This window comes from Gambusia affinis, linkage group LG07 (assembly GCF_019740435.1).
Source record: "Gambusia affinis linkage group LG07, SWU_Gaff_1.0, whole genome shotgun sequence".
Classification (NCBI taxonomy): domain Eukaryota; kingdom Metazoa; phylum Chordata; class Actinopteri; order Cyprinodontiformes; family Poeciliidae; genus Gambusia; species Gambusia affinis.
In genome coordinates, this window is record NC_057874.1 from 16,643,877 (window position 1) to 16,655,927 (window position 12,051).

Here is a 12,051-nt window from a genome sequence, read left to right on the forward strand (position 1 = left end):
CAACACAGAAATCAAACCCTTCTTAAAATTGCTGACCAGCTTTTCATTTGTTTGTTGTGATATTTCCACAGTTTATCTTTGGTGATGATGAGCTCAAAGTCTTTGAGGCTTAAAGGCCTTCTCGCCATCATGCTGATCTTTAGCTCCATCAATATTGGGGACACTAATGACGCTAAAGTTGGGATCGGACTTGCTGATTCCAAAATATCAACTATCTAGACTCCTAAGCTGTGGACTGTACTGAGAAAGACTCTTTTCAGATAATGAAACATTTAATATATGTCTTACAACAGGGAAATTGATAATGGACACAGAAGGGGGAGCTTGCCCAGTTTGTTGGTGCTTTTATGGCGTTATGGTCACTATAGATGAGACAAGCAAGATAAAAAAAACAAGTTAAAACTGTACTGAATTATTCTGCGCTGATGATATATTCTCTGCAAACATGGTATTGGTTTGTGAAGTCTTTAATCTGCCTGTGGGGGGGAAATGCTATTGAGTCCAGAAGGAGGTTATCTCTCAATGCGTCTTTCATTCAAGGATTTACATCCCTGAACTCAAGTATTACAAGGAGATCTCTATATGTGCTGTTGTAACATTGTTATTTTTTTTTAACAGACAGATCTCTGTTTGTTGTCCTCAGTGTATATTCACAGCACTAGTAAACATTTTAAGGAAATCCAGTTTTTGATTCCAGTGACAGACATTGACCACTAGATGTCAGCGAAGCCCATGAAATCTGTAAATAATGATTTCCAGAAGTCATAAAAAAAAAAAAGTTCAATATATAGATTTGAGTTATGTCTTTTTCACCACAGAGTAGCGGAAAAATAATGTGATGGTAAGCATCTGTTAGCAGTTTTCCAGCTTGTTAAAAATAGTTCTTTACATTTCCAGCTGGTGCCACTTAAAATTGGAATACAATATTAGATTCTTCCCAAGGCAGAAGTGTATATTTCATTGTGCTGACTCATGCTGATTTGTGAGCCCATTGCTGTTCCTCTCCTTTTCCCCTCATTCTCATCTGTATCTCCCTCTGGTTAGATTTGGGTTGCCCTTCTCCTCCCCGTCTTCCTCCTCCACTTGACAGTTCTTCCTCCTCTGACCTTTCTGCTCCTTTGTACGTTCAATAATTTCCTGGAATGTCTGATTCTGTCACATAGATTCACAGGACATAGCCAAGGCCAAATTTTGTAGACTAATCTTAGGCTGGCAGGAAGGACTGTTACATAATCATGTGGCTTCTCTGTTGTCTTTTGCTCTATTCATAGAGAGAAAATATATAAAGGATTGCAGTGTACCTAAAGTAAAACCCCAAATTTCTCCCTTTTATCAATTATGTCTTTTGTGGATATTTGTTACAGCAAGTTAAATCAGAAACGGCCCACAGACTATTCATATTTGGATCATTGGTCACATTTATGCTAAAGTCTAAATAGAATTCAGCAAGTTTGTTTTACGTTGTATTTAAGGGACTTACTGTTTTCTTGAAAACGCCTGCAGGGTTCCTCCTGCGGTGATTGAAATCTGAGCTCTTTTGGGTTGCGTTTGGATTCTGGTGGAGCGTCAGACCTCTTTGGCAAGAACTCTGAGGCTTGTGTTGGCCTCAAAGAATTGTCTGGTCTTTTATCAGCAGGGCTCCTTCTGCTGCCCAGTGATGTTTATAGATGCCAGTTTTAGACAAGAAAAGTCTGGGTCAAGATAAGCAACGAGTCGGTTCACAATTTCTTTTTCACATCTTGGCAAATTTAAACAAAAATGGTGCTGATTATTTTATTTATTTTTTTTAATCTTAAAATAGCAGTTTAATATTTAAGACGGAAATTGTTTGCTGTTCCCTCAGGAAAATCCTTTAGACATTCTACAGTTAACGCCTGCGCTGTTCCTGTTCGCTCCAACCGCAAGCCCAGCGTAGATCGCAAAAATAAGTGGGTAGAACAGAAACTCCTCCCTTTCTGGTATAATGTGGAAACTCTGAGTCTGATTGAGGTTCTGTGTCTTTGCTCCTTCATGGAATTTCAGAAAGTTTGCTCGCTCCGCTGCTGCACAGCAAAAACATCTGGCCATGGAGAGTAAAGCACAAAAAGGTTTCTACGAGGGGAGTAATAAAATTAAGAAATGGCTCAAAAACGTTTAGTGTGAAAAAAACTGGTAATTCACAACAAGACTAGCTGTGAACACGAGTGTCTTAATTTAGCCTTTCATAGACTTTGCCATTGTTGTAACTTCTGAACATTCTCATCTTGACTCTGGAAAGTATTTTATTATTACCTTCTGAAGAATTGTGTAATTTAGTAAGGACCAATTGCCAAAATAATGAGAGGTTTTGTAGGTTATTTTTATTTTTTTTACTCTTAAGGAGGAATGGACCAGAAAGTCCTGCACACTATTTTTAGGAATTCACAAAAACGTCATAAAGTTTGAAGACAATGATATCAAAAAATAATAATAATAATAATAATTAAAATGAATGTAAACTTCTAACTTTGAAGTAATAAAAAAAATCTCATTATTTATGCCTAAACTAAATAGAAATTATCTTGTGAATCCTAATATGAAGTTCAGATTCTGCGTGAAAATAAATTCAAATTTTTATGTGTAAACTTGTTTATATGAAGATATTTGTTTCAAAACATCAAAAGGCAGAGAGAGACTATACGCTGTTTGTCCCACAAATTGCAGTTAAAAGAAAAAATAATCTGTTTTCTTCTCCGTCGAACACGCTGCTGTCCCAAATCGTCTCAAAACATGAGTGACAGGAAGCTTTGAATTCTTAAAAAGCTTAGACTTGTGTCTCTACATAGTTTTATTTGTGTGATATAGCGGTTTAAAAACATGCTTTAGCTTTCGGGAAATATTCTAGATTGAATTTATACCAATGTGGCTGTATTTAATTGATTGATGTCTGGACCGTTTATAAAGCAGGTAGTGGATTATTATCAGAAAGGGCCGGTGGATATAGATTCTGTTTTGCGAGTATCTCGGTTAATGGGAGACGAGGTGTGGGTTCTCCGGAGGGATCTTACAGTAAACCATCAACCGTACCCTGATGACAGACACATTTTAAGAAGTGGAACAAAATGCCAAAGATTTTGATAAAAGAAGACATTTTTGGGAGGCTGTTTGAAGTTGTCTGGCAAATGTCGCGACCTGAAAAGTTAGCAAAAGATGCTCTCTATCATCAATGGGAATCAATTTATTTTTGTGAAATGTGTCAAAAAAAAGTCCAAAAAACTTTGACCTGAAATCCATTTAAACCTTTTGCAGTGTGCCTTCCAGAAATAAGTGTTACGCACTAAAGAGCACAATTTTTCCATTGACATTTTTGTTTTATTTTAGAATCTCCTCAGTTTGTCCAGTTTTTTGTTTCTTTAAAAAAAAAAAAACACTTGTTTTTTTTTTTTTGCTTTATATCTTACTCACTCCTCAACTATTCCCAAGCATTTTACTTATCAAAATGCCACCGTGTAATTACTTGTGTGCTTAGTGGTTTAGTGTTTCCTCTGACAGATTGAACCCAGCAAGGTAGTTCTCCTGAGGCTGTCCAACAGAACTGGTTCCCCTAGTCATGCATGCCTTCCTGTCGCAGCGTGGAAGAAACAGTTAGCTGTTGAAGAGCCTGAGGGAGGGGGGGGATAATAAGTCTTTAAGATCCAGGCCCCACATTCCTAACCTCTCTCTGGACTATAAAACACTGAGCCCCAAGAGTTCAGCTCCTCCTCTGCCTCCTACTCCTCCCTCTGTGTTTGTTTTGTGGCCCTTTTTTTTCTTCTACTTTAGAGTTGAAGAGCAGGCTGACAGGGACATACCATTCTTCAACCACAGGGGAAGTCATCAAAGCAGCCGTGAGGTTTAAGGCGTACAGCTCACTTCCTCCACCCCCACTGCAGTTTTTGCCTGTGAGCTGTTCCGAGGTGGAGCGGGGAGGATGGAGGAGGTTCAGAGGAGAAGAGAGAGAGAGAGTCAGCAAAGCATTTGAGAAACCAGCTGATCAGAGCTGAGGTATTCTGCCACGGAGGGACTTGTCAGCGTGACTGGAAATTACTAAAAGGCAAAGACGGAGAAGCAGGGTTAAAAAAGAGAGAGAGAGAGATGTCTCCTTCTCTTCATGTGAATATGGGAACTCATGAAGAGATGTGAGAGGGGCGGAAATCTGAAGAAGAGAGTGAGAGGTGTACTGGAAGCCAAGCCCTGGTTACTGGTGAGTCAGCTGGAGGCTGGGGAACTTCGTCGAATAAGGAGCGATGTCCTGGCTGTCTCCGGTGTCGTGGGCCAAATGGACGTGGACGGCGGTGCGAGGGGGAGAGGAGGATGGAGAAGGGCAGGAGGCCAACGAGGAAAGGGAGCTGTGGGGAAGGAGAGAAGAGGAAGAGGAGAGATCTCAAGGCAGCAGGCAAGTGTTGTGCTGAAGCCCCGAGACTCCAGGCAGAGTGGTTCACATCGTCAGCACTGGAGGAGGGGGGGACTTCTGTCCATGTGCCTCTAACCTACTGGACTGGGAATCTAAATTTTGGTGACATATTGGTCGAGACATTTTGTGAAGTGCTGGCTCTGTTGGGTCTGTGCTTTAAATTGTCCCTAACTGTCTTTCTTTTGCTTCACAACACCAACCCTATTTCTAACAAACACTCAAATTCACACAGGATTCACTCAAAACCTGCAAGCACATGCTGAAATCATCAGTGTCTGTGCCTCGTGTCCACGGTGATAACATTATCTCTGCCTCTGTTCCAGCGTTCATACAAACATGACGACTACTTTCAGAAGACTTCCACCTTTCCATTCCTGCACTGATTAGCTCCCTGTCTTAATATATTGTCCTTTGGGGGCTTTCTAAAGTGATTATATTACAGAGATAAATCTGATTAATTCTGTGCTGTAAATTGTCAGCGTCAAGAATGGCCCAGATATCTTAAAAGGCTGCATGTTTTATGTTTTCTTCTGCATTTCTCGTGTCATAAACTGTATTGTTCTTAGAGCATGACAGGAAATAGGCTGTTCTACATCTACTTCCTCTTCCTTTATGTATGCATTACTTTGGCTTTGGTTACGCTTCCTCCTGTAGTATGTAGTATAATGTTACAATGTTTCTACAACGGCGAAGAGTGAAGTTAAGTTCAATATAGGTGAGTTTGGTGCATCAAATAAAAGGGTAATAAGTTTGAGGTTTTATTTTTGTGTAGTTTTTACCAGCACAAGGGGTTTTGCAGAATAATGCAAAGCTTTACAAAAATACATGTTAACTAATTACATAATAGTCACAAAACAAAGGATTTTTGCCTTTGACGCTTTAAGTGTGTTTTTATGATAAATTCTTGCATAATAACAATAATAGTACAGCTATTTTTGTTTGAGGAGAAGAGGCATCACAACCGCTGACTCGGCGTTCGTAATATGATCATTGCCCTGGAGTTATGTAATAGTTTTCCTGCTTTCTCTCGTGTTTTCACGTGCTGCAGCTCGGACTCTGAGGGTCATTTTGACACCCCTGAAGCAGCGACTCCCGTCCGCGCCCCTCAGCCCGTCCCAGGAGAGCTGGAGAACAACAACACCAATGCAGGCAAAGCAGGTGAGGCCCCTGCAGAGCAACAACAGGCAGAAGGAGAGGAAAAAGAAAACACAAACAGGAGGAGAAGAGCAGCCGAGGGGCTGGCCTGACGGCAACATCTGTGACTCTTCAGGAAACCTGGAGGTTCTTATTAACATTTCAGAAATCTCAGCAATCTAAGGGAAGTGCATGTTCAAATATGTTGGGCACTATTCCTTTTTTCTCAAGGTTGCCATGGAAACAAGAGTCATTTGATGTGCCACTAACTATTCAGGCGTGACATCATCTTAAACAAAAGAAAAAATGGTGCTGTTCATGAAAAATCCTAACTTTTAGTCGGAAATGTGATGACACTATAGCTGCATGATGTCATTTATTTAAAAAAATGCAGCAATTTGATTTTTAAGAATTTATACCTTTCTAAATTTGAGATTGTGTAAATATTGATGTATCCTATTGTATTATAGAGATTCCATGTAGTGTTCGCTAAAGGTAAACAAGTTTATTTAACACCTGAGCAGGCAGTGAACTGTCTTCTGTGTACCTGGTATTTAGGCTGGAATGCACACAGTTTTTATTTTGGATTGTTTTTGGGTGTGATCACGTCTGATGCTCTGTCTCTGTCATTTGATTCACTAAGAGGAGGGGCTTGTGGAGGAGTGTGGGAATGACCTTTGCTCCAGAATTCAACAGGTTGAACAAAAGCTCTGAGCTTTGGTTAGCTCTGCTTTGTGCTGGACACCAAACGGAGGTCACAGCGACGTAGCGTAGCATGTCAGAGCTTGTTTTTAGGAGGTTTGTTTAGAGGGTTCATTGCAACGTGTGTTAGGCCATAGCTGGTTCGGAAGAACTTAACCCTTCCTGTAAAACAGCTCCAGCAACATTTTCTAAAGGTGAGGTATCTAATCAGAAAGAAGAGAATAAATTGCTCTAGTAACGTTATTATTAAGACTGGTGGGATCTGACTAATTTCTGGAGATTTTCTTGTCATGGTGGTTAATAGTGAGCTAAATTTACCTTCTGGGCACCCTTGAACAGCATTCTTTTTTTTTTAGCTGCTTTTTGTTTTTAAGTATGATTTTTTAAAAACTCTGAAAAGAGTGGATTTTTTTTTTGTCCAGAGATTTGCACAGAATTTCAGAAAAACAGCACACCAGTGATTAACTCTGGCTGCTTTGCTGCTTCAGGACCTGGAAGGTCGGTTCATCACACTCAAGCTCACTTAGGGTTATGCAGCAAAACAACGGTCCAGATTACACCAGCAAGTACAATTCTGAGTGTTTCAAATGAAGAAAGTCTCAGAGTGATGTAGTCAAAGTCCAGACATAAATTGGATGGATATGCTGTGGGTTGACTGATTGTTTATGCTTGAAAACCCTCCAATGAGGCTAAACTAAAACTATCCTGCAGAGGGCTTCAACAGCTTGCTCTCTCTCTCTCGTATGATTGAAAAATACCGTTTGCCAGGTATCAAACACTTGATGCCAGTTGTTTTAGCCCAGAGTGGCACAATCAGTTATGAAGGTTCGGGAACAAATTACGTTTTCACACAAAGCCCGGTTGGATTGGATAGATTTTTCCAATAATAAAAATAAATTAGAATATAAAAACCGTGCTTTGTATTTAATAAGGTTTTCTTTGTCTGATCTGACATGTTTTCTTATTTGAAAGGTAGTTGTGACAAAGGAGGCAAATACCTTTTCACAGTACTGTTTTACTGATTATTCTAGTGTGTAAGGGACTGCACGTGTGTTTGGGATTACGTTAGGGTGTGAACTCTTGCTACACAGCATGGTGACATAAAGCTGGTTAAAGCAGAGCAGGGTCTGCTTGTCTCTAGGCAACATGGTGTTGTATGAACAGAGCTGTGATGATAATGACAGACATGCTGAAATATGCTGCACTGTCAAAATGTTCCCTGAAGCCAGCGTTTGCACCGCTCTGTTATTTTTCTGCAAGACGTAACACAAGATAAGCGAAGGTCTGTTTTGTTTTGTGTTTTCGAGTGCGTTACTTTTGCTTTAATGTCATGGCACTCCTAGTAAGACATCACCATGGCAACAGCAGCAACTAGAACAGTTGGCTGGTGAGTAACCTGGTTTCAGTGAACTAATCAGATATCGTCCACATCCGAGTTTACATGTGATAGCAGAAATTCACTAGCAACATGTCGACTCTTGAAGTATGATAGTTCTGTGAAATAATTTTTTTGGTTTTGTTTCTTCTTCAGATTTGGAGCAGGAGGAGAACCTGATAGTGTCTGTTCCTGTCAGGGATCCAGAAACTGCATTGTGCCACAACATGGGTCAGGATGAGCCTGTAGTCCCTGTGGGAGATCAGCTCGAAATAAATGTGCAAAATCAAGACCAAGATCAAGCAGAGCAGCCCTCAGAAAACTTGGATTCTTTTCCTGGTCCTGATTCAGCCTCAGTGAAGGAAGAAACTCAAAGCACAGCTCTCCTTTCTGAGCCATTTGAAGAGACAAACTTCCTCCATGCAGCAGACCCAGTCACAGATCTGGCCCCAGTTCCAGATACTATTTTGGTGCCAGAATCAGACTCTGTTCCAGTCAGGGAACCTTCAGTCCCAGATCCTACTTTTATTCCAGAACCAGACTTTGTTCCAAGCAATGAACCTTCAGTTCAAAATCATACTTTTGTCCCTGAACTAGACTCGGTACCAAGCAGTGAACCTGCAGCATCAAGTGCTTCACAGCCTCCCGAGGAGAAACCTGTTGCTGACCTAGAGGAACATCACAGCAATCTCCCCAGCCTTGCAGAACCTACTCAAAAGACAAAAACCAGCAAGTCCAAGCCTCCATCCTTCAAAATAAAGGCTCCAGTAAGTCCTCCTCCTCATACAGATGAGGAACAAGAACTCCCTTTCCCCAAGGCTACATACAACTTTGACCTCGACCAACTGGACGACAGCTTCAACCCTTTCACCAGTGGCGGATCCAAAATCCAGAACTCTCCTCCACCGTGTGGTTCAAGCTCTCCCCCCAGGCTTGAACCACTTGGGAGCTCATCATCTGCTTGTGAGTCCAACAAAAAAGCTCAAGAAGACTCAGAAATTATAGATCAGTCTTTAGAGGCAAAGCCTGTGGTGCTGGAGTTTGGTCTGGGTGAAGGAATGGTCAGAAAGCCCCCTCCAAAGAAATTAGGAGGGAAAAGGACAACCAGCAAGACTGCTGCAAAGAAGCAGAAACCAAAAGACTCTGAGACTTTTTGCGAACCAGCAGTAGAAGTGACGCATCCTGAACCGGTGTTAGAAACGGCACCAGAATCGCTTCCCCAATCTTTCTCCGAGCCTGTTTCAGAACCACTTTCAGAACCTGTAACAACAGACTCCTCTGCACCTCTGAATCTGGACGATGTTCCTATTCCCAAAACTGGAACTTATAATTTTGACCCCAGTCAATGGGATGACCCAAACTTCAATCCATTTGGTAGCAACAGCAAAGTGAGCAGCTCTCCTGTGCTGCCAAAGGGCTCATACAGCTTCAACCCAGACAACTTCGATGACTCCATAGACCCTTTTAAAGCATCAAAATCCCTGAACAACGAGGATTTGTCCAGCAGCACCGCCCAACCTGAGACAAAGGTAAAAGATCAAGGCAAACAGAAAGCAAGACAGATCCCCGGGGAGAAGAAAGCGAAGCAGATTCCAAAGAAAAACAAAGAGAGAGCATCCACGTAAGTCTCCTTTTGCTCAAAATATTACAAGTCCGTAGCCTAACAAGCTTCATATTCAGACATTTTCTGACAATGCTTTACAAAGGTATTCATACCCCTTGAACTTTCTCACACCACAAACTTCAATGACTATCATAGGGATTTTATGAGGCAGGCCAACACAACACAAGACACTTGTATATAATTGTTAAATGGTTTTCTTTTCTTTTTTTTTTTCCAAATGAAAATCTAACTAGTGTGGCATTCAGCAACAATGAGTCAGTACTTTTCTAGGACTGTTGCTTTGTCGAGTTTGGGCTGTTCTGTTGGTCTATGTCTCTACCCGTGTTTCACACTTACAAACTCAGTATTTGGCACATTATTTTCTTTAGTTTTTTTCTTTTTATTTATTTTTTTACAAAATGGCCTAATTGTGCGATCACACCAAACGCGTTACACATGTCAAAAATGCGTCTGAAGCTTCAAGTTTAATGCTTGTGCACTTTTGGTGTGTTCACACCAAATGAGTTTTGAGCACCAGGCATGTCTGGTTTACGTTCAAAGCCTATGTGGAGTATCAGAACCGTTGGACGTGCTTGACGCGTCAAATGCTCAAAACGCTCCAAATGGTTCAAATCCTGCCTTGCTAGATGCATGACGCATCTTGTTTTCTTCCGAAAAAGCTATATTTTTTTAAAAGTATACTACTTATAATTGCAAACACATTCTCCCAGATAGCACCCTATTACTAAATTGAGTATTTGGGTGAACTTGGATTGTAGCCCTGCGCTGGATTTTATTTATGAAGGTATAAAACTGCTCCCACACTTTTATATTTTTTTTCAGTGAAAAAAGCTAAAACACCAAATTGTCTTTGTTCCATACTTTTTAAAATGTCAATAAAATGCACTCAAGTTTGTGGTTGTGATGTGACAAAATGTGACCAAGTTCAGGGAGTACGAACACCATTTCAAGGCATTGTATAGGTCTGATCTGGCTCTTCCTTGGACTAACTCACTGCTAACAATAATATGCATACCAAAAGATACTTTGAAGGCACAGAGAATACTCTGCATATCAAGCTACTAATAAACTGAGACATAAATAGATTGGTAATGTGCTTAGAGCTGCAGTGATTAGCTGCATATGCTTGAACTTTAATCTGCCAGCTAAGTAACTAACATGCTGACACCTTTTACTCACTCATACCCTCTTCCTTTGTCTCTCGGCCTTCTTTATCCTCCATGGCTCCCTTGTTGAAACCCTCCCTGCTTTATCCCCCTCACCCTCCATCCTCCCTCGTGTTGTGTGTCGCGCAATCCCCCAAAATCTTTACTTTTGTTCGTCCACTTTTATCGACCTCAGGACATCTGAGCAAGTCAAGTTTCTCTGTTTTCTGTTGTAAGTACTCTCTCTATCAAGGCATGATTCCACTCATTCTCATCGGTGCGTGTTCTGTGTCTGTACTTATTGTTGGCATCGAGGTTTTTATCCTCATCACAGTATACTTTAGTTTTCTAATTTGCTGTATTTCTTAGCACGATTTTTCCATTTGTCTTGCTAAATCTCATATTTATGTCCATAGAAAACAGGAATAATAATAACTTTTCAAGAATAAACAAAAAAAGAAAAACAAATTAATGTATTCTCATTTGCTTGTTTTGCAGGAATTCCTGTAAAGTCCAGAAATATGATGAAAGCGAGTCGCTAGTCCTCGATGTTTGTAGTCAGGTAATTTATTTTTTCTGTCTTTTTGCTTCACTGGGAATGTTTTACCTTACTGTAGCAACACTGCAGTGTTCATTATTCAGCTGCTGTGCAACCTCTTGGCCTCAGCATACTTTTACACACACACACACACACACACACAAAATAACACTGAGTTACACAAGTTGAGTGAGGCATCAGTAGTGTTTCCAGCGCTGCGGTCCAGCCTTGGCATGATGACAGAGCTGTGACTTATCACTCTGCAGTCAAATATTACTCTGGTGCGCTCCTGCCCTCAATTATATCACGTCCTGGAGAAAGAAGATTTATAGCTATAGAGAACTTTGGATAATTAAGGTCACCTGTCAAGACCAAGGGGCTGAAACCTTGAATTACAAATTAAACCTTTCTGGATGCCCATCAATTTTAAAAAGGTGGAGTGTAAATACAAAGTGCTTGTGTTACATTAATTTATAGTATTTTTTCCCCTCTAAATGAATAAATGTTTAATAATTTCATGAAAAAAAAATGTGAAAATCCACCTCAACAACAACAAAAAAATGCATTTATTTGAAGGCTTTTTAACACATCTATGCTAGGAGAGGCAACAAAGTGGAGAGCACTGCAGTTAGGGATCTGATATTAAACATGTAGAAAGTAAACTCCACTGTAATAAAGTTGATGTAATAAAGTCCCTCTATTACTTTCAGGGGGAAGACGAAGTGGTGGTTCAGACTCCGGAGATCACTCAGCGGGTTCATCATGCCACAGACGAGGAGAAACTGGCCTCCACCGGCCTGGTTGGCCAGACGGCCGACAGTCAGGAAGAGAGAGAGGAGCAGGAATGCAATAAAGCAGCTGTGAAGAAACAGCCGTCCAGCGATTTACCTGCTGTAGATCGTAAGTTCAACAGGGAGAAATGTGCAGAAATTCTCCTCAGAGGACTTGAAAGTTTATAAAAAAAATTCTTGATGTGGATTGAAGCAACACCTATATTAAGGATATTAAGGGATGCTTAATATTGTATATTAAAAATGTTATACATTGACTCTATTAAATGTGTGAGTTGAAAATGTCAAACTTTTGTCAGCAGCTGCTTTTTAGCATGTCAGACTGCAAAGC

General features: G+C 40.6%; 1 protein-coding gene across 7 annotated transcripts in view; it reads left to right on the plus strand.

The window, feature by feature from the left end:
• Window positions 1–12,051, plus strand: part of tacc1 (transforming, acidic coiled-coil containing protein 1) — a 29,684-nt gene that overhangs the window by 12,421 nt on the left and 5,212 nt on the right. For 4 of the 7 annotated variants that reach the window (XM_044121917.1, XM_044121913.1, XM_044121916.1 and 1 more), the window contains exons 2-5: window positions 5,460–5,569; window positions 7,779–9,243; window positions 10,890–10,953; window positions 11,640–11,829. In XM_044121917.1, the coding sequence (XP_043977852.1) occupies window positions 7,850–9,243; window positions 10,890–10,953; window positions 11,640–11,829 (1,648 nt within the window). In that variant the 5' untranslated portion in view covers window positions 5,460–5,569; window positions 7,779–7,849. Of the gene's footprint in view, window positions 1–3,944; window positions 4,394–5,459; window positions 5,693–7,778; window positions 9,244–10,889; window positions 10,954–11,639; window positions 11,830–12,051 lie in introns of those variants that run through there. The other 3 variants (XR_006371087.1, XM_044121912.1, XM_044121918.1) reach the window with 2 other exon arrangements.